Genomic DNA, 23515 nt, shown 5'->3' on the forward strand with positions numbered 1-23515 from the left:
CTGTAATAAGAATTATATTTGAATTATAACTTTAGAAGCTTGTTTTGTATTAAAGAATTTTAAACTGTAGTTTTAGAATGTAAAAAGGCTTTCTCACAGAATGGTGAAAAACATCCTAGGTACGGAAGAAAGATTTCAGCTCGCTGATTTATGGTTCTTGAAAAAAGGAAACTGGACATCACAATCAAAGACTGATAGACCTGGAAAAAAGAAGCTGGACCCCACATCTGGAAGCTGGACCCCACCACCTCGGATACATATCCTGGATATACATCCTGGAATCTTGAAATTTAAAATGGATCACAATAGAGTATAGAAATTGAACAGGAACCAAACATCACCATCATAGATTTATGATTTCTAGGTATTGAATAGTGACGTTAAAAATTGGAAATAGAAACTGCTGAGAAAAGCTTATGAATATGTATGAATATAGCAAATAAAATACCAGCAAGTCCAGCAATCAGTGTGCAGTTGGAAGGGAAAATCCTTCCACTGTACCCAGCGTGCTCTTTGCTCACACTTTACCATGCTAATTAATCAATAATTAAATTGAATTGCTGCTTGATATATTGGCCGTGTCAAGCGTCTCATTTCTAACATCATCCACTCTCCTGACAGCTCAAACATCACCTACTCCCTACAGCACAGAAACCTCTCTTCTTCAATAATCTAATCCAATCTACTTTCTTCCAGAAAAATAAACTTTTAAATCAACACTATATCACATATACTTTCATTCATTCACACTCACTCAATTTTATTTCTTCAATATGCTTTTCTCACTCACCCTCTTTCACAACAGGACAACACAAAAATAAGGTACCTTTTTTTTTTCTCAATTTTTCCCGTTTTTTTAGAATTTTTCAAATCTTCAACTCAGCAGCTTCCCTAAGCCTAGGTTCTCAAAAGCCTTCAACCCAGCAGCTTTTCAAAGCCCAGATTTCTTGGATTTTTCTCAAACTCTTAATCCAGCAAACTCAGATGAACTTGGGTCTCACCTGACCCTCAGCCTGACAATGTTTTGGGGAATCTCCTCTTTTATCCCGTTTTTCCAGTGGATTGTACCGGGAAACACTTAGCTCCCTTCCTTAAAAGGGGTCCAACCCCTTTCCCCTGGGACCCTGTCCCAGCCACCCCGGGGGTTTCTCTCACTCCTTTTGTCTTTTGCTTTGTCTCTGTACTAGCTGCCTTTCTCGCAAAAGGACAGAACCGTAGCTTAGGAGACTCCACACTCACTTCACCAGTCTGGGATTAGGCAGCCAGTGTCTCATTGACACATCTCACAAACTTTCCCCCATACCCTGCTCCCCTGATAATTACTTACAATCCTTTTTCGTCCTCAGGTTCTTTGTGCACAAGGTTTGTATGGAGCAAAGAATACTTCCGTTTCTTAGGGAGCTTTTTCCCTTTTCCTTGCTTGTATGTCTCCTTCTTGTCCCCGGGTATTTTACCTGCAATCTCCAATCCCCACCAGAAGAAGCAAAGCAAGGCTGCCGAAAATCAGGCGGGGCGCTCCCTCACTCTGGATCTCCGGGGGTCTCAGAAGACGAGGTGTATATCCTGGCAAAGAGCCCCCAAATTTTGAAAAACAAGGTTTACTTTTTTGGTAAATTTAAAAATAGGTTTAATAAAATAAAATTTAAAAATAGACAATTAGGAGACAGAAATCAAGCAAAGGATTAAAGGCCGGGTGACTTGGTACTTAGCCAATTGCACACCTGCTGTTTTAGACACATTCTTTAAATACCCTTTTTATTGCATCAGTCTGTTGTATATTCAAATTTTTCTACAAACTAGTTTCTATATTTCAGGAATTGTTTATCATGGCTCCTCTTTGGGTCTGCCTTTTTAGAGCATGTGTGTTTTTTGGCTGTGTCTTTATTATTACTTCTAGCTTGGGTTGTGATCTATGCTTTTTTTAGGCGGCAGGTGTTGATAGTTTGGCATATCAATAGCAGGGTCCTCTTCACATGTTCAGACAGCTCAATTGCAAGCATAACTATTCGTTATGACTAAGCAAAACCATATCAAACAGACAGTTCAGTTGCAAGCATAACTATATATCAGCTAGCCCACTACTATGACTAAGCAAAAACATAAAATGTATATCTTTACAGCAGAGTTATTTCAACACCACACATACAGCAATCATTTTAATATTTTCGAAAAGCCAATACTATAACGTGTATCTATAGCAAAGGGGCAGGATGGTCGGATGTTTTTCAGAAGCTGAGGTAAGGGCAAAACCGGGCATCATTTCTTCTCATGTGTTTATCACATTATTGACTCTGCTTGGTGTAAATCCCCTACTGAATCCTCTCAAGAGACATGGGGCATTGGCCTGAACACCCAGCCAGGAGGAGAGGGCTTCTTACCTGCTGCGTGGGCATGCACATGTGTAACGTATATAAGATGACACTACAAAGACAAGAATAGGTGAATTTAAAAGCTTGATAACACCTGGAGCCTGGGCTGCCAGCTCTTTAGTGTGCAATAATCATATGGCAGATGAAGTTTGTGCATCTCCTCAGGATAGTTGCTCAGCAGATGTTAGTATTGTTTTTCCCTGGTACCTTCCTCTCCAGTGGTTGCTCCTCAGGGGGGGATGCTGGCAGCTCCCAAGGCTGCAGGATAGAGCACTCCCAGCACCACATCCTCTTCCTGGCACAAGCACCAGTGCTCACCAGCCTGCAGGCTCCCACCTGACTCAGTGCAGCCACCCCTTAAGACTGCTTTCAGCAGCTTCCAGGGGAGGTTTTCAGGGCCTCGGGGGAATAGCAGCTATGTTAAACTGGGACTCAGTGCCAGTACAAAACAACCGGGGGGTGGAGGATCCGGGATGACAGGAAAACGCGTGCAGCTGCGTGCCCTGATGGCAGCGATGGCCATGAAACAGGGCCAGCATCCCGCAGTCCCCACTGTGGTGCCCAGGGACTGCCGGCACTGACCAGTCCACCGAGCCCGGGAGCCCTCCCTGCCCGAGCCAGTGTGGCTGAGGCCGGGGCTCGGCGGAGGGGCTGCTGGGGCCCGGCCACCCTGGCCCCATGCACCGCAGAGGTCCCCGGTTGCCGCAATAGCCGGCCCAGCCCCGCCTAACGGCTCCACCCGCCCCACCGGCCGCAGCGGGCCCAGGAACACAGCCCCGATGACGGCGGCAGCCGCACTGCCCCGGCCTCTGCCTGTGGGTGTCAGGGACCACTGTCATGCTGGCCGTCCCAGAGAGGCCTCGGGAGCCTCCCGCACCCCAAAGTCTTGTTCCCCAACTGGAAGAGAGCGCAGCCCAGAGCGGTGGCTAGGGTGGAATTTTCTGCTTTATGCATCTGTTACAAAAGACAAAACTAGAAAAGCCTCCTATCGTACAATAGATGTGGGTGCAAAATAGGTCCTTTACAGGACTCCTCCTGGGTCATGTCCTTTGAGTATAATTAGGACGACACTGGGAGAGTGACACTCCTCAGCAGCTTGTCACCTTCCTCACCTGCTGTGCTAACAGAAACCACTGTCAAGAAATAATAGGGTTTTCAACAAGTTTCCTCGAGGACAGCCTGGACTAAGCTTAAAGAAGCTGCTGTCTTGAGTTGAAAAATGGAACCAAAAATATGTATTCTATTTTCATCTGTTGAAACCTGTTGGGAGATATTGTTCTTCTCTCCTCCTGCACCCATCCTCCTCCGAGGGACATCACCTGTGAATGGGCCATTTAAGGCCTCTCACATGACTGATAATGTTAGCGTAGGAAAATATATAACCACAGGAAGGCGATCATATGCGGTTCTTTATTTGAGCGCGCGGGGGCACAGGGGCATACAGTGCCCAGATCTTGTGCCCAAGAATACAGAGTCAATTTGTGATTTTTATAGTTTCAAATTATACACATGTTAACTAACCTCCACCCCTAGATACTGATTATCCTATTCCTTAGTTACTATCTTAAATCATACCTACGCTTTACCCTGGGTTCTGCTTGATTTGGTTAAAACAATACTTCTCAATTATCTCCTGGGCTGGAGTCACACTTGACTCAATTAAAACAATAGTATGAAGCTAGTTGCAGAAGCTGACGTTTGTTCCAAAGTCAAGTTCAGACTGTGAGTCTTCTATCTTCCCCCCCCTCAACTACCCGCGGTTAACTTATATGTTGGAGTCTAGGACATCCCTCTGGCCACCCTGGAGGGTTTGGAGACCAGACAGGGGGGTCTGGGATCTGTACAGGGGGGTCAGTTAGACCCACACAGATCCCAGGAGGACACTGACTGATTCCTGTCCGTGGGAGTGAACACTCACAAATCCTAAGAATTTAAAATAAGTAGTGGATGGTTTATTATAGAATATAAATATAGAAATTAGGATTCTTAGCATATGGGGCTGAAGAGACAAGATGGAGGAATTGGGAAGTGGCCCCTGTCCTCCTTGTTCTTGCTCTCCTCCCCCATCTTGTGCTGAGTTGGGTTTTAGAGATTGGTTTAGAGTAGAAATGACATGTTAGCATAGGTAGTAGGTATTGGTAAAATTTTGTAAATAAAAAATATGTCTCGGACAGTGGTTGGGTCAGGGGTACTGTACATAAGGTGCAGGGCTCTCTGATCCGCCCAGTCCGCCGCGTGTCTTGCTTTGCTGGGGACACCTTGCAGAGCAGAGAAAGAACTAAGATAAGGTACCCTGCCAGGGAGGCCTGGCAGAGCTGGAAAAGAACTGAGATAATGAAGAATAAACAACCTTGGATACATGCACTGGCGGACTCAGCTTGTCGTCTCTACCTCTGGTGTGTAACACTTAGGGCAAAGAGAAGACTGAAAACCTTATTACCTCTGGGAACAGCAACCCAGAGGAAACTCCCAGGGAACAGCAACCTTGGGGGAACCTTAGTACCTTAGGAAACACCAACCCCAAGGAGAATCTCAGGGAATCAACAACCCTGAGACTTATACAATTTTTTTAACCCTCCACTATCAGTAACATTACTTCATTCCATTTTGAGATGCTGCACTCAGTGGGAGGAGCCAAAGCCTTTCCACCAGTGTGGAATTGCATTTTATTGAAATGGTATGCTCTGGCTCACCCCTGGAAAATGTATGGTTTATTCCAAGTCTGTAACCTCCCTGCAGTATAGCGTCTCTGTAACCCCATTGGCTGAAGAATCTTACCGCGCCCATTTCGAAGCTCCCCGTTAAGGGTACAAGCAGAGAGGGCTCGCTCTCTCTTTGACCTGGAGGCCTCCGGAGGCTCTGCTCCTCTCCCCTTCCCTCTCCCCTTCCCTCTCCCCCTCCTTCCCCCTCTTCCTCAGTGACCATGCTGCCTTCCTGGGGTAAAACTCCAAATAAATCCTCATCCCATCAGCACCTCACCAGCCGTCTGGAGTCTCCTTGCCTGCATGCACGCAAATACCAATGAACCTAGGACCCGGGGGGCTCCCAGGGAACCCTCCCCGGGGACCCCCCCAAAATCTAAATTACAACACACCAGCACAAAACCTGCAATCCCAAACACTAAAGCAGCTGGTTTTCCACTGAATCCTTGGAGGAAGACCGGACCCATCTTGCCAGCACTGGACCCTTTTTTTTTTCTACAGAATCATCTCTACTTCACAGAACAAGATCTGTTACTCCAGGAGGACTTATTTGGACTGCTTCCAACCCTGACAACAAGGTGTCAGGTCGTATCTCTGACTCTGTCAGGGTTTTCTAGGACTTTTGTTTGTTTGCTTGTTGGTTTTTTGTACTACTGCATTTGTATTTTTTTTATATTCCTAGTAAACAGCTGTTATTCCTATTCCCATATTCTTGCCTGAAAGCTCCTAATTGAAAAATTGTAATAATTTGGAGGGAGAAGGTTTTACATTCTCCATTCCAAGGGAAAGTCCAGTTTCCCCTGACAGATACCTGTCTTTGCAAACCAAGACAGAATTTGGTGCCCAATGTGAGGCACGAGGGCACTGAGGGAAAGGAATAGGTTTTTGGGTGCTTAGGTTTTTGTGTACTAGATATACGTTGGGAAGGATGAAGTAGAGAGGCCTTGTAAATATGATGGTTTAGATACTGGGAGTATGAGACCAACAAGCGAGACAGAAATGAAGGCAAGTTTTGAGATGTAAAATATCAAGCCATCAGCTAGTGAACAAGTGTGCCTAGCTGAGGGCAATCTCCCTTGATTAAACAATACCCTCCTGCTTGCCAAAGGTAATGGGACAGTTCTATTGGCTGTATGTAAATGTTGTGATTGGTATCTTGTATTAGATTGGTTGGTCCAACACAGACTATTCAACTCGGAAAGACATGTATTGTACGGTAACTAGAACCTCCCTCTCTTTTCCCCTCTTTTCCCGCTCTCTCCTGGCCTGCTTTAGCTGTGCCTAGCAGCTACAAGCAAGGCCCCCACAATAAACCACACGCTCTCTCAGCTGTTTTGTTTATAGAGATACTTTGTCGCCGACTCTGCCATCACTGAGAAACTCCTACAGATATAGAAGCCTTGTTGGACAGGATCATGTGGTCTAGCTTGCCCTGGTTTTGGTGCAACGTGGTTGTGGCTGTGTTTTTCCCATTTGCAGGCCCTTATCTAAACATGGGCCCTATAACTAAGGCTACTGTGGCTGTTATCCAGTTTATTTTATGGGTTAATAGGGTGAGGAATACATACATTTTTAACTTCCTCTGGAAGGCAGGCACATGGATTCAGGGCTATAACACCCTAACTGTGTTTTTTTGGGGTTACTTTAACAATGGTACCTACTGTGAGGAAATGACACCGGGGGAAATCTTTTCCCAATCCTTCACTCAGCTCTTTGGGTCTACTCCACCAGTTTTTGAAGGGTTTAAATCTTCTCTGAATGCTAATGATATTCAGTGGCTGATATTGCTTACAGGCCTATTCTATTAAGCATTCAGAGATAAGGGGAGATTGGCCTGGATAACCACCCTGATACCTACCCCAGAGAATAAGGATACTTCCCCAGAGCCCGACCCTGCCCCACAGCCTACCTCGGAGATGAACCACCCGGACTGGGTGAAGGAGATACGGGAGATGAGCCAGATGCTGAGGGAGTACATTTCCCCTGTGGTAGCCTCATTAGCCCCAGCTGATGGGAAACCCTCCCCCTGCCCTGACAATAGAGAGTCCGATGGTGCAGCAGTGGAACCCACAGACATTACAACCGTCCAGGTTCCAGCTGAACCACAGGGGCAGTCACAGCCAGCAGCAGTGGCCCCTGTGGAAACAAAGAAGTCTAAGGTGAAATTGGCGAACCCAGTTAATAAGGATAAGAAACGAGGGCCCTTACAACCCACAGGGGAGTCTCAGGTTGAGATCATCACTGAGTCCCTGTCATATGAAAGTCTCCATAATGTGCAAAAAGATGCTGCACGACAGAGACGTGAGGCTTATACAGCCTGCTTATTTTGGGTTTGGGACCTTATGGGTACAGGGGTGAAACTAGACAGTGGTGAGGCAAGGAATTTCGGACCCTTGACCCAGGACTCAGGTGTGAATCAGGTATTTGTAAGGGAGCCAGGGCCCCTTTCCCTTTGGGAGCAGCTTTTGATGAGTGTAAGGGAGAGGTTTGTCCACAGAGAAAGAATGCAGGAGCACCACCACAGAATGCACTGGAAGACTCTTGAGGAAGAGATCCAACAGCTGAGGGAAGTAGCAGTACTGGAGGTACTTTTTGGGAGGAGCGGACAGCATGATAATGACCTCGACAAGGTTAGATGCACAGGGCAAATGTTGTGGAATCTGGCAACTCTAGGACCATCTCAATATGCCACATTCATTACAACAATTAATGCTGAGGACAACCGAGAGTCAGTGGGTTCCGAAGCCACCAAGCTCAGAAATTATGAGAGCATGATCAATGGCCCGATGCAGGCTCATGTCTCTGCTGTGGTTAAGGAACTTAAAGAGGAGATGAGGGAGATGAGGGAGGAGATGAGGAGGAACAGTTCCCAAGTGGCATCGGTGTGAGTTACAGGCCCCAAAATGAGAGCCCAACATCCCCCAGCTAGAGAGAGAGGGTACACCCCACAAGCTGACCTGTGGTCTTTTCTGCGTGACCATGGGGAAGACATGGGAGCGTGTCATGGGAAACCCACTTCTGTCCTAGCAGCAAGGGTGTGTGAGCTTGAAGAGAGAAACACTCAGCACAGGTGTTCCACTAGAATGAAGGTAGCCTCAGCCTCCCATGACCAAGCCACCAGGTGTCACCATGAGATTTCCTAGTTTTCTGAGCATTCATATTAAAGTAGAAGTTCTCACTTTCTCACGCTCTTTCATGTAAACAGGAGATCGTGTTTTGTAAATATTACCATTGTTTTCACAATCTTCTCCAAAGAGAAGAGAGGTTGTCTGACAGTCCTTTTGACCAATGTGGTTGAGAGGTGGGGATTCCACTCTCCAATCCATGGTCACTTTTCTTAAAGTATATAAGAGGATGTAATAAACAAAGGGCAGGGTCTCTCTGCTCTGCTGCTCTCTCTCACAAGTTCCAAGTCTCTGTGTGGTCATTTGAGCGCGGCAAACAGCGACACACCAGGTATTACAGAAGTGAGGATGTGTCTGATCCCCTTGAGGGAAGCTCTACTATGTATGCACAGGAAGAGAGTAGTAACCGGTGCTAGAGGGGCCCTGCCTCTAGCCAGGAAGAGGCACGGGAAAACTGAGTCTTTTGGACTGTGTGGATCCAATGGCCTGGCACATCAGAGCCACAGAAATATAAAGCTTTGGTTGATACCGGTTCTCAGTGTACCCTAATGCCATCAGAACATGTGGGAACAGAAGCTATTTCCCTTGCCGGTGTGACAGGGGGATCACAAGAATTGACTCAGTTAGAAGCCAAGGTGAGCCTGACTGGGAAGGAGTGGCAGAGACATCCGATTGTGACTGGCCCAGAGGCTCCATGTATTCTGGGCATAGACTTTCTCAGGAATGGCTATTACAAAGACCCTAAGAGGTTCAAATGGGCTTTTGGAATAGCTGCTGTGGAGGCAGAGGGCATTAAGAAATTGAACACCTTGCCTGGACTGCCAGAGAACCTATCTGCAGTAGGACTCCTGAAGGTAGAAGAGCAACGAGTACCTGTTGCCACCTCGACAGTGCATCGCCGGCAGTATCAGACGAATCGAGATGCTGTGATCCCCATTCACAAGATGATCCGAGAGCTGGAGAGCCAAGGGGTGGTCGGCAAAACCCACTCACCCCTCAACAGCCCCATTTGGCCTGTGCACAAGTCTGACGGAGAGTGGAGATTGACTGTGCACTATCGTGGCTTGAATGAGGTGACTCCACCATTGAGCGCTGCTGCACCTGACATGCTGGAACTCCAGTACGAGCTGGAGTCCAAGGCAGCAAAGTGGTATGCCACAACTGAATTTGCTAATGCATTTTTCTCCATTCCTCTGGCTGCAGAATGCAGGCCTCAGTTTGCTTTCACCTGGAGGGGCGTGCAGTACACCTGGAACCGACTGCCCCAGGGGTGGAAGCACAGTCCCACCATCTGCCATGGACTGATCCAGGCTGCACTGGAAAAGGGTGAGGCTCAAGAACATCTACTGTACATCAATCACATCACTGTGTGGGGGAACACAGCAAGGGAAGTGTTTGAGAAAGGAGACAAGATCATCCAGATTCTCCTGGAAGCTGGTTTTGCCATCAAAAAGAGCAAAGTCAAGGGACCTGCCAAGGAGATGGAGTTCCTGGAAGTAAAGTGGGAAGATGGGCAGCATCAGATTCTCACTGAGGTCATCAATAAGATCACTGCAATGTCTCCACCGACCAGCAAGAAGGAAACACAAGCTTTCCTAGGCGCCATAGGCTTTTGGAGAATGCACATTCCTGAGTATAGCCAGATTTTGAGCCTTCTCTACCTGGTTACACTCAAGAACAATTTCCACTGGGGCCCTGAACAGCAGCAAGCTTTTGCCCAGATCAAGCAGGAGATCGCTGAAGCGGTAGCACTTGGCTCAGTCAGGACAGGACCAGAGGTGAAGAATGTGCTCTACTCTGCAGCCGGGAATCATGGTCTGTCCTGGAGCCTTTGGCAGAAGGTGCTTGGTGAGACTTGGGGCTGACCACTGGGATTCTGAAGCTGAAGTTACAGAGGGTCCAAAGCCAACTACACTCCAACAGAGAAGGAAATCTTGGCTTCCTGTGAAGAAGTTTGTGGGATTGCATTTTATGGAAATGGTTTGCTCTGGCTCACCCCTGGAAAATGTATGGTTTGTCCTAAGTCTGTACCCTCCCTGCAGTATCCTGTATCTGTAACCTCATTGGCTGGAGAATGTTACCGCGCCCCTTTGAACCTCTGTGATAAGGATGCTAAGGCAGAAGGCTCTGCCCCCTCTTGCCCCTCTACCCCTGGAGGCGTCCGGACGCTCCTCTCTCCTCTCCCCCCCTTCTTCCTCCCCCTTTTTCCTCTCCCTCAGTGAATAAACCCTCACCTCACCAGCATCTCACTGGCATCTGAGTCTCCTTGCCTGCAAGCCCGGGAACACCACGACCCCAGAAGACCCCGGGGGTCTCCGGGGGGCACTCCCCGGGGACCCCCCATAAATTTAAACAACAACAGAAGTTCAAGCCGCCTCGGAGGTGACTGGCATGGAACCACAACTCCTCCTGGCTCGCCGACAACCAGTGCTGGGGTGGATGTTCAAAGGAAAGGTTCCCTCTACCCACCATGCCACCGACGCCACATGGAGCAAATGGATTGCCCTCATCACTCAGCGTGCCTGTATTGGAAACCCGAATTGCCCTGGGATTTTGGAAGTAATTATCAACTGGCCCGAAGGTGAAAACTTTGGTCTCACCGATGAAGAGGAACAAGAGCAAGTGACACGTGCCGAAGAAGCTCCACCATATAATCAGCTGCCAGCAGAAGAAACATGCTACGCTCTTTTCACTGACAGTTCCTGTCGCATCGTAGGGATGAACTGCAAGTGGAAAGCAGCCATATGGAGCCCCACACAACAGGTTGCACAAGCCACTGAAGGAGAAGGTGGATCAAGTCAACTTGCAGAACTCAAGGCTGTTCAAGTGGCCCTGGACATTGCTGAGAGAGAGAAGTGGCCAAAGCTCTACCTCTACACTGATTCGTGGATGGTAGCCAATGCTCTGTGGGGTTGGCTGGAAAGGTGGAAAAAGGCCAACTGGCAGCATAGGAGAAAACCAATCTGGGCTGCTGATGAGTGGAAAGACATTGCTGCTCAGGTAGAGAAGCTATTTGTACAAGTCTGCCATGTAGATGCTCATGTTCCCAAGAGTTGTGCTAATGGGGAGCACTGAAACAACGAGCAAGTAGATCAAGCTGCCAAGATAGAAGTGTCAAAGATAGACTTAGATTGGCAGCATAAGGGAGAGTTGTTCCTAGCTCGATGGGCCCACGACACCTCAGGTCATCAGGGCAGAGATGCCACCTATAAGTGGGCACGAGACCGAGGGGTGGATCTAACCGTGGACAGCATTTCTCAAGTTATCCATGACTGTGATACGTGCACTGCAATCAAGCAAGCCAAGCGAGTGAAGCCCCTATGGTATAGCGGGCGGTGGTCCAAATATAGGTATGGGGAAGTGTAGCAGGATGACGTGATACAGAATGAAGTTTGAGCTATCCCAAACTGGGCCTAGGGTTTGGGCCTGCTGTGCCTCAGTCTTGGGCCTGTGTGAAAGTAGATAAGCCTGTGGCGCAGTTAGAATTTAAGGTGCGTGCATGCATTAGATAGGATAGTTAGAGCAGAAGTATGGTAGCTACCTTAAGCTGAGATTGTTTACAGTTTTGTTCACGCTGAATGCCAATTAGAATGCACCTGCAATTGTAAATTATTTCACACTGTATATAACCAGCCATTTTGGGATTAAAGAGAACGTATCATCTGACCATATTGGTTGTACTCTGCGTTGCTCGGTCCAGCCTCCATTAATAGAGCCCTGGCAAATTGACTACATCACCCTGCCCCAAATCCACCAAGGCAAGCGCTATGCACTGACCATGCTGGAAGCCACCACTGGATGGTTGGAAACCTACCCTGTGCCTCACGCTACTGCCCGGAACACAATCCTGGCCCTGGAAAAGCAAGTCTTGTGGAGACATAGCACCCCTGAGAGAATCGAGTCAGATAATGGAACCCATTTCAAAAACAGCCTTATAACAACCTAGGCTAGAGAACATGGCATTGAATGGATATATCATAACCCTTATCATGCACCAGCTGCCGGGAAAGTTGAACAGTGCAATGGACTACTTAAGACTACCCTGAAGGCACTTGGCAAGGGAAGCTTCAAAAATTGGGAAGTGAATTTAGCAAAAGCCACCCTTATGGTCAACATCCAAGGCTCCATCAATCGAGTGGGTCCTGCCCAGTCTGAACCCTTGCACACGGTGGATGGAGATAAAGTCCTGGTGGTACACATGAAATGTTGCTGTTTGCCACGCTCAAATGACCACACGGAGACTTGGAACTTGTGGTGTGGGTTTTTGCTTTCAGTTTCCAGGCCAGCTTTCTATTTCATTTGTGTGTTATGATTTAAATTATGCATACTGCTATATGTCAATTCTTTTACTTGTCAGCTGTCCACTCCCTAGAGGTTTCCCCATTGGTCCTCAAACTTTTATCCCTTCCCTAATCTGCTCCTCTCCCAGTTGTCAATCCCCTGTATCCCTGCCCCTGTTTCTAAAACCTTCCCTGCCAATTTCCCCTAGCTTGATATATCATTTGCTATTTTGTATCGTTCCACTCCTTTTGCTATTCCCATTGGATTTAGTTCTGTATTCCCCGCCTTAGACTCCTCCCTGAGTGTACCCTTATTGGTTGTTTGCTTTGTGTCGCCCTTTGTATAAAACCCACGGCCGGAGGCGTGCTCCTGGTTCTTGGGGTTCAGCTTTAGGCTTTATTCTTCAGTTGTACCTTTAATAAATCTCCTCAGTTTACCCCAAGACCCGTCTCGTCTCTGCTTCATCTCTGCGCCCCAGAAACGATTGCTGAGAGCATCGGAGTCCCTGGGCGGGGAGGAGAGAGCTCCCCAGGGGAAGGTGTTGCACCCTTTTGCGGCCGACGCACCCTGGGAAACACACACCGCGACAGAACTTGTGAGAGAGAGCAGCAGAGCAGAGAGACCCTGCCCTTTGTTTATTACATCCTCTTATATACTTTAAGAAAAGTGACCATGGATTGGAGAGTGGAATCCCCACCTCTCAACCACATTGGTCAAAAGGACTGTCAGACAACCTCTCTTCTCTTTGGAGAAGATTGTGAAAACAATGGTAATATTTACAAAACACGATCTCCTGTTTACATGAAAGAGCGTGAGAAAGTGAGAACTTCTACTTTAATATGAACGCTCAGAAAACCAGGAAATCTCATGGTGACAATGAAAGGTATTTTAGGAAAGAGTGTTTGGATTAATCCCACCTCAGGCAAAGGAAGACCCATCCGTGGGATTGTTTTTGCTCAAGGACCCGGTTATACTTGGTGGGTAATGCAGAAAGATGGAGAAACCTGTTGTGTGCCACAGGGTGTAGGAGATTCGGGGTCAGTCATGAGATATATCTGGAGTCTGTGCAGCTCTTGAAATGTGGTTTACTGCATAGGGTCATGAGTACAAGAGCTCTGCTTAAAGCTGCCAGCCACAGCTAGAAGCATGCCCAAGAGAGATAGAGCAAGAGAGAGAAGAAAAATCAAGATGATGCCTAAGTTCTTGTTACATTACATCTCTTTTTGTCTTGAACATGCTAATTTACAATCATCCAACCAGTAAAAGACACAAATCCTATAGAATCTACATACAGCCTATTAGAAGTACTACATTACCATATCGTGTTACATTTTAAACTCTAAAAGCTACTTTCTAGACTCCTTTTTTCTTCCCTGCCACGTCGGCAGGGTCTCCCTAACCTTTGGACCCTTGGCATCCTTTTATTTGCCAAGGGTATTGTTCAATCAAGAGAGATTCTCCTTCAGCTGGCTAAACCATTGTTTTCCAGTTGTTCAGTAACTAACAGCTTGGCATCTTACATCTCAAAGCTCACCTTCATTTCTACTTTGCTTATAGGTTTCATAGTCTCAAAATCTTTTGCCAAGCAATCATATTTGTAAAGGCTTTTCTATTCCATCCTTCCCAACAACAGGGAAACCTAATCTTAAGTGAGAATTGTGTTTAAGGTTTCATTGCGTATGTATATATATATATAAAATAGAGTTTATTGATTTTGATATGATACAGATGATAATAGAATAAGGGGTGGATAATATCTTGAGTTGAAAAATGTAACCAAAAATGTGTATTCTATTTTCATCTGTTGAAACCTGTTGGGAGATATTGTTCTTCTCTCCTCCTGCACCCATCCTCCTCCGAGGGACATCACCTGTGAATGGGCCATTTAAGGCCTCTCACATGACTGATAACATTTCTTCATTCCATTGTGAGATGCTCCACTCAGTGGGAGGAGCCAAAGCCTTTCCACCAGCATAAAACCTGCAATCCCAAACACTAAAGCAGCTGGTTTTCCACTGAATCCTTGGAGGAAGACTGGACCCATCTCACCAGCACTGGACCCTTTTTTTTTTTCTACAGAATCATCTCTACTTCACAGAACAAGATCTGTTACTCCAGGAGGACTTATTTGGACTGCTTCCAACCCTGACAACAAGGTGTCAGGTCGTATCTCTGACTCTGTCAGGGTTTTCTAGGACTTTTGTTTGTTTGCTTGTTGGATTTTTGTACTACTGCATTTGTATTTTTTTTATATTCCTAGTAAACAACTGTTATTCCTATTCCCATATTTTTGCCTGAAAGCTCCTAATTGCAAAATTGTAATAATTTGGAGGGAGAGGGTTTTACATTCTCCATTCCAAGGGAAAGTCCAGTTTCCCCTGACAGATACCTGTCTTTCCAAACCAAGACAGCTGCTCAACCTGATGGACGAGTCTCCCACCTTTGGTGCCAATTTAACTTAAAAGCATCCAGTCACTACCTCAAATTACACCATTTTGGTTTTCTGCCTGTAGGCAAAGAAACACTTAATATATTACTGCTTTCATTTTCTTATTCTTGCCCACTAAAGAAGCAGTAACCAAACAAATTTCCACAGATTACCCATTTGCCACTCCTGTAACAACTGGGTCCAACACAGCAACAAGAATTGTCACTGTCAAAAATACTAGTTGCACCACTTTAAATTTCTGACACTGTCAAGGAGTGTGGTCTCATTTTTAACAGAACACCACTGTTGAAAGGGTTCTGTAAAATCTGTGAAGTAAACAAATTTCACTTTAACCTGAGACATCAAGTCATGTTAAATTCACTGGATGCAAATTTCTTCCACGGAAGTCAGTGCTTGATTCCCACCTGACATGAAGCTATCTAGCCCATCTAAGCTATATTTTCCCCTAAATCTGCTGCCTGAGAGGCAGACTATTTTTCTCCTACAAATGTGCTAAAAATAGACTACTTCTCAAATGTATTTTCAAACTACTATAAATTAAGATTTTCTTACTGTGAAAAATAGGGTTATTTAATTCATGTTCTATAGATAATTATAAACTGGAAACTGTAATATATTGCATAAAAGTATGTGTACATGCTCCACCCGCGTGCCTCACAGAGTTCCGCGGAGCACCTCTCCTGATCGTCCCAGTCCAGAAATAGAAGGTGAAAATACAAGGCACTAATGCTGTCAGAAGAAGACAATGAACATTGACCAACCTACACCCTGGCTACGTGCAGCGAAGATCACCTAAGAGCAAGGATTTACTCTGTTCGTTAGCCTACTGGACAAGTCATCACACACTGCTACGGCTGTTAGATTACCTCAAAGCAAGGACTTACTCTGGTCATTAGCATTTGAATATGGACCGAGGGACTTTTTCAGGGCTTAATGTAAACACTCTTAATTGCTGGTGCTTAACAGAAACAATGGGAAGAGTGCTGCCGAAGGGGAAATAAAGCGTATTTAAACTGAGCCCCTAAGCGGGCGAATTTGTGTACCCAGCTAGAGACCAGACTGCCAGGCACTGTGTCTAAGGGTCACCCTTGGCTCTTTTTCCCGGGAGAAACTCTGTCAAGTAGGTATCGCTGTTTGTGGGGGGGGTTTTTTGTTGCTTAAAATTCTGTGATTTGATTCCAAATTTTGTGATTTGAATTTTTAATAAACCAAATTAAGAAAAGAGTCTCAAAGGCTCTGGGGCACCATTCTTATGTACCTTCTATGAGGTCACCTCCCATGTCCTAAAATCCCTTGGGGAAAAGAGTTAATCTCTAACCTAATTTCTTCCCCAAGAAATATGAGTACAGTTGTTTCTATTTCTACACTAATTCCACTGGTTTTGATTACTATGTAAGACCACCTGCATAAGACCACCTGCCACAAGGCAGACAAAAGCACTGCTGGCCCAAGACCCCAGGTGTCCAGCAAAGCATTACAAGAATAGGACAAATATACAACAGTCATACCCTGCCTACCTTCTCAGCCACCAATGTTTCTGCTGCATTTGAGTCTAATGAAGCCCAAGCCTGCACTTGTGTTCAAGAGTAACATAAATGACTACTAGTAACAGGCCTCAGTTACTAGAAATTTAGGAGGTAACAATGTGGAGCAAACAGCACACAACCTTGATAAAAGAAAAATCTGTGATTAAAACCCTTGGGTTCTTCTGTCATCTGATTCTACCAAAGGCCCAATTCTTTTCCAGGTACAGCACCAATCATTAAGGCTTTCACAAAGATCTCAGGAGGAAGCACTGCCTTGTGAGGAAAGCTGCTCTTTCTCTCAGGTTTCAGAAGCAGCCTTAGGAGCAACCAATCAGACAGTGTGAAGGCAAACAACAGTGCTTCACTTTTTAGCTGCTGCCAGGTGAAGTGGTACTTCTAGACAGATACTCAGAACAGAAATCGAACTTCACATCTAACTGTGGTCTCTCTTGAAGCTCCCAAACCCTGCAACTTTACAGCAGTTTCCACCCACAGCTCTGATTGCATCTTCACCAAGCACAGAACCTGCATCTTGCAGATCCAAAACAACCACAGATTATTTTGTTTTGTGGTCAACAGGTGTGTCAGAAAGACTCCCAGCCGTGTGCCCTCCCTAAAGGCATGAAGCTTCTTTTGAAAGGCTTTGTTGCTGTTCCCAAAGCTGCTGCCAGCCCAAGCTGTGCCAGCGGCAGGGAACTCTTACCTGCTTGTTGGCCAGAACTACCACAGGCAGGGTGGAGTTGTTCTGGATTAGTTGATGAAGCAGCTGTTTCACCACAGACAGTCGGGCATGATCAGCCGAGTCCTCGACATAGACCAGCAACAGCACTTTGGTCAAGTACATCTTCCAGATTCACCGCCCCCAACTGGAAGAGAAGACAGCAGCACAGGATTCACCAGGTGTGGTGGTGGGTTTTTATTAAGCTGTTTTGAGTTCTATATCTCAATGGTTCTTCCCCGTTTCCCCTCGCTCGGTGGGTTGGGTGCTGTCCAGGCATGCCCCCCCTTTGTCTCTTTGTCTACCTCTCCTACCCCTGCCCTGTCCCTAGAAGCTTTGGTTAGCTGTCCATCTTTCCCCTGACCCTGCCCTATGTTATGGAAAAACCCCTGTCCATCTGTCCTGGAGCAAATGACCTGCTTGTTTCACACCCTCCACCCCTCGGTTTTAAAAGCGGGCACAGGCTTTGTCTCCTGCTCTTTTTCGTCCCCTCCTCTTGGGGAATAAAGGTCTCTGAGAAATTGTACAAAAAAGAGTCTTCTCTTGTCCTTGCTCCAAAGCCTAGACACAGCAACACCTGTTTGCCATAGAAGAACAGCTTTGTTCTGCTCCGTTATCTGAATCTGCTGGCAGATTTGGGAATGGCCCTTGGCACAGCTGGGAATCAGAGCTAGCTGGGGTTCTACCGGCAGTGTCAACCAAGTAAATCAAGCAGCACTGCTCCCTGAGGTGCAGGCCCTGGGCTGAAAACCCAAGGTATTTGGATTACTGTTGGAGTCCATGTTTCCATGGATCCTCCGCAGAGAGTGAGAAGTGCAGGAATTGAATTAAAACCTTTAGAAAAATAAGAATATATAGAGCCACACACACATAAAATAGAGATTTAAGCTTCAGCTTTAGGCTTCACATACCCCAAGTGCCTAATTGTTAGTGTAGAGGTAAAGAGCTTCAGGCCTAGTGATAGAGTTTAGACACAACAAAAATAGAGTATTGTTTATAATTTTTGGTATGAATTTTGCGCAAATAAGATAAAGTTTCTCACATATGCTAAGACAGAGTTTATACGCACAATAAGATAGAATTTTTACAATAGCAAGATAGAGTTTTTGCACTGATAGATATGCTATATGCGTAGGTTTTTGATACTGCTTTTCATAGTTTTTCATAGTTTTAAAAACTTTAAAAATTGTACTTAGATTGGCCAGTGTGTAGATAAAGGTATGAATATGCATTTGTAACTTATGGATAAAAAAGCCTCTGGGTTGGAAGTGGAGGTATCGATTGATCGATTTGATCGATCGATCCAACCTCCACCTTCTGCAGCCTGAGGAAGGAGCCCTGCCAGAGAGCTGAAATAAGATTCTAAAAGTACTATCTATTGTAGCTTTTATTGCGTGGGATCAGGGCCCCGGGGTCCCCTTTCCCCCTTGCAGCATTTTCCCCGGAACTCTGTTCGGGGCTGCCGGGGACTCTGCGAGGGTTCGGGACCCCGGGACCCCTCATTGCTATAGTGGCCCTGCGGCCGAGAACTCTGTGCGGGTTCGGGACCCCAAGATGAGAACTCTGTGCAGGTTCGGGACCCCAGGACTCTTCATTGCTATTGTGACCCCGCGGCTAGGAACCCTGCTTGAGATTTGTGATCTCAAGACCTCTTCCTGTTATTACGATCCCTGCGGCTGGGAATCCTGCTTCCTCAGGCTGCAGAAGGTGGAGGTTGGATCGATAGATTACCAAAACCTCAAAGTATTTGAGGTACTGCACATGAGACTGAAAAAAGCTTTATTTTTCCCAGTCAGGGCTCATGAAGGCATATGTGTATACTCTGGGGGGGAAAAAAATCTTTCAATTTTAAGCTCTTATTTTGAGAGGATTCTGGGTTCAGTTTCTTTACAGTTGCTTTCTGCCTAGTTGGTTCTTGCTCTCAAGGAAGTAAGGAGAGTAGAAAACAGTTCAGTATCCATAAACACCAAATGTCCCCATATAACCTATCTCCAAATGCCCATCTCATTTTAAGACAAAGCAGATCTGCAATTTCCAAAGGAGAAATTTAGCTCTAAGGTGTGGAGGGCTCTCATTGTATTTGTATGACACTAAGAACTAGCTGAAAACTCCCACAGTTTTGTCAATAACCAGAGGTGCTTAAGGAAGAGAGAAAAATCAAGTCCCAGGAGACTCTTAAGGCAACCCTTTGGAGTAATGTTTGCACAGCATAGATTTTTCCATGAGTTCTCTGCTGGATACAGAAGAAAGCTGTTCACCTTCAAAACTAAGTCTTAAAATAATTCTCTGGTGAAACCATAGACAGCAAGTTGTTTGAGATTGTTGTTCCCATCTGAGGACAAAGAATTCAGTAGTTTGCCGAGTTTAATAGCAGAAGGAACAAGTATCAGTATATTACATATTTCAGATTTGTTTTCAGGTCTCTAGGTCTTCTCCAGGCACACTGCAGGACCACTCACTCAATGAGTACTGAGGTGCTCAAAAGGCATGTACAAGTGTCTCAAAAGTAGCAAGTTTTCAAAGCAATGTATCTGGGGTTCTCCTGCCTTACACAGGAGCTCTTCAAAATTGTCTGACTATATAGGCATCTTTTATTGCCCTCTTTGACTGTTCTGTGTCAAAGCAATTTTGCTTTCATTTAAATCAAAAGGGTTCAGTAGTTTCAAGAATATGCAAAGGGAAGTAACATTTCCCACTAGTCATGCCTGCCTCTTCAAGTGGCCTAGTGTAGCTGGAGGCAGAACTGCAAGTCTGCCTGAGACAAATTTTGAAGCTTTGAGAAAAGCTAAGGTTACAGTTAACAATAGATGTCGCTGATTTAGCTGAAATGAATAGATAAGCTTTGCTGAAATCAGTTAAAAGTTAAAGGATGGTTAAAAGAAACCGGATTTAAGATAAGCTACCCCAGATTTAATAACTCATTGCTTGTCAAACAGAGAAACTAATCAATACAACACCAGACCTCCTGTTTCCAGAAACCCACTGAAATAGTCCTGGAAAACAGGAAACAGGGAGTTCTACCATCCATCAATCACATCTGCATTGAAAAGGTTGAAAGTTTAGAATGAGGAAGACTCGTTTTACTTCCTCCTTTTGGTGACCACTCCTCACAAAAGGACCACCGACCCATTTCAGGGAACAAACTACGCATGCTTAATAGCCTTTGTGTCAATTAGCATACGAAGTGGAGAAGAGGAAGTGACAGGGGTATGAATATGCATTTGTATTTTGTGTATTCAACATTTTTGTAAATAAAAGGCTTTGTAATTACCTGTGATCTTTGCAGTGCGCATTAGGGAGCTATTCCACGCGCTGTCGCAATAAACATACACTATCTAACTTTAACTGCTTGAGAGTTTTTTGTCCGTCACAGTTGAATATTGATATTAGATTGATATTCATATTTTAATAAATCATGCCACTGTGGAAAGGAGCCAAAGGGCTGTGACTGACATGTAATGTTTGGTACAGAAGCCCAATTCTGTACTGTGATACTGCAGGGGCTCAGCACTGCTCCCTTTGTTAAGTGTATTCATGCATACCATAACCCAGGGGTCAGCAACCTCACAGAGAACGTTTTTCCCTGAACTTGTAGGAACTCAGCAGAAGCCAGGAGCTCCTACCCCCTGCAGAGGACAAGATACCACCCAGGTATGTGTATGCTTGTACAAAGAAAAAGAACAGCTTTCCACCTGTCTAAGCTAGCAAAATAAAACCCCTGCTGTTTGCTGATCACCTCGTGCCATGTGATCACAGCATAGGCTGCTAACCTCTGGACTAGGCAATGGTACAGACTGGATAAGTAACCAGATTAGAGAGCCATGTACAGATTTACCTGGCTGAAACTGTCCTGAGACATTGCATTTCCCATGGGTCAGATCGCAGCCATCACATCTCAGTCACTACCAACCTGGACCAGAGAGGGAAGGACGACTCAAACAACAGGTTGTGCTGTGGTGTGCGCAGTGCTGGGGCCAGACCATCCCCAAGCAGAAGAGACACTGTGGGTTTCTCTGGACTCACACAGGCAAAGCACATCCCAGTAGGAGACACCCTCTTACCTACCAGGCAAGGGGCACAGACTACAAGCATCTCTATAAAGATGATTTCCCCAAGCCACTGCAGAGACTCCTACAGTAGTAACTCTGGGAATGAAACTCTGCCTAAGTGGCCTCATCCCCACACTGCAAAAACTTACCTGGGAACAGCACAACTCCTTCAGACCTGCTAAAGGTACAGAGGCATCTACAGGCTAGCTGCCAATTTAGCCAGTCGAGCACTGGTACAGCACAGTGCAGAAACAAGAAGCAATGAGCAGCTCTTGCCTCCACAGAAGGCAGGCATTGATGAGGCTGGGACGTAAGCCTCTCTGTTCCAGGGAGTGACCAGACCCCAGGGCCTCCACCTTTCCCATCAGCTAGCTGCACCTTGAACAGGTGTGATGCACCAAAGGTATCACAGGAGATGCCCTCTGCAGGCACGGGCAATACCCAAAAATCAGAGCTAAGGACAGTACAGAAATTTTAACAAAATGCTACAGACATTCAGAAGACTGTTAAAGACCAGAAAACACCACTTTTGAGGTTTCTGAACAGAAAGGGTACAAAGTTTTTCTCTTCCCCCTCTCTTCTTTCACTTATTATTTATTCCTCCATAGCTCTTGCTATTTGCCAGGCATGAGCACCAAGGAGAAGCGGTACAACAGCTATGGACCACAACACAGGGCTTATTGGGGAAACCTCTGCTGGTTTCACCCAATCAGGCTTATTACCCATCTCTCTCTGGGAGTAGAATTACCAGGATGTCAGGACTGAATGAAAACTGTTCTCTAACTGAAGCCAAGGTCTCTATTAACTATATGGAAGCTGGACAGAGCAACACAGAGCACAATCAATATGGTGAAATCATACGTTCTCCTCTTTATTCCCGAAATGGCCAGTTATATACAGTTTCAAATAGTTTACAGTTGCAGATGTTTTCTAATTCGTATTCAGCATGAAAAAGAATGCAAACAATCTCAGTTTAAGGTAGCTACCATAATTCTACTTTAACTATCCTATCTAATGCATACACACACCTTAACCTAAATTCTAACAGCACCACAGGCTTATCTACTTCTACACAGACCCAAAACTGAGGCCCAGCAGGCCCAAACCCTAGGCCCAGTTTGGGATAGCTCAAACTTCATTCCATAATACGTCATGTCCATGTTCTCTTAAGAAATCTTGTTACATCTAACACCATTGAGTCTTCTTCAAAGAGGCTGGATAGGAAAGCAGAATCCCCAAGGAGAAAATAATCACAGCTTCACATTATCAAAGCAGGCATGTGGGGACACTGAGCTTTTAAAATATGTGCCTGATCCCTAGGACACAAGACAGGAACTTATTTTATGTTCAATACTAAAACCGGTTCACTCACTCTCCAGAAATTCCATCTGGGACTCTTCGGTGTTGATGTAGATGGCATCGAAGCCCTCGGGGGGAGCCATGCTGTGCCTGATGCAGTTAGTAGAGAATGCTGGTCTTCCCAGCCCCATCCAGGTCAAGCACCAGGATCTGCTTACCATGTCCTTTACCCTGCAAAGCGAGGGGCAGCACACTTACCCGGGCAGCCGGGGCAAGAGCAAAGCTTAGCAGGGCTGGGGGAAAGAAGGAGGCTGAACAAGGGGCCTGGAGGGCACAGCAAGAGCCCCTTCATGGTGAAGAAGCTGAAGATGCCCGCGGGGCTCCTGTGGCACAAACGCATGGCCACAGCGATGGAGGATCCCTGGGACGTCGGCCAGCCCCGGGCACTGCGGGGCAGGAAAGCGGGCACAGCGGTCCTGGCCCAGCCACCACCTCGCCGCGGCCCAGGGCGCCGCCAGGGCTGCCGGGGAGCACTGGGGCCGAGGTCGCGGTGCCACGCCGAGAGGCCTCGGGTGGCCTCGTGGGTGTTCCCTGACCCTGTGGCCTTGTCCGCCGCCCCGACCCGGCCCCAGTACCTGATTGGTGGTGGCAGCGGCAGCCGCAGAGCAGGTGGGCAGTGCGATGGAGCTCCGCAGGCGAGCCCAGGCCCGGAGCGCTACGACCGTGCCGCCCGCCAGGGCCAGCGCCACCTCGCAGAGTGCGGTGGCCCGCAGGCGGGAGCCCATCGCTGCTCCGGCCACGGGCACCATGCACCCACGCCGCGCACGGAGAGCGCCCCCGCAGTCCCGAACGTGGCTCCCACTGCCAGCCGGGCTCCCAGTGCCAGGCTGGGAACACACGAGCGGCAATGAAACACAGAGACAGCCCTACCACGGGCGGCTTCTCGCTGGTACGGCAAGCCCACGGTTTCCGCACACCTGCTGCTGCTCCCCTCCAC

General features: G+C 46.6%; 1 protein-coding gene across 1 annotated transcript; it reads right to left on the bottom strand.

Annotated features, from left to right (window-relative positions):
- Positions 1-3095: 3095 nt before the first annotated feature.
- LOC134563374 (ADP-ribosylation factor-like protein 9) lies at positions 3096-23303 on the bottom strand. Its single transcript, XM_063421258.1, is given in 6 exon segments — positions 3096-3182; positions 17156-17304; positions 17307-17318; positions 22592-22683; positions 22685-22749; positions 23154-23303. Coding segments are annotated over 6 exon segments (555 nt in total).
- Positions 23304-23515: the final 212 nt, after the last annotated feature.

This window comes from Prinia subflava, chromosome W (genome assembly GCF_021018805.1).
Source record: "Prinia subflava isolate CZ2003 ecotype Zambia chromosome W, Cam_Psub_1.2, whole genome shotgun sequence".
Lineage (NCBI taxonomy): Eukaryota > Metazoa > Chordata > Aves > Passeriformes > Cisticolidae > Prinia > Prinia subflava.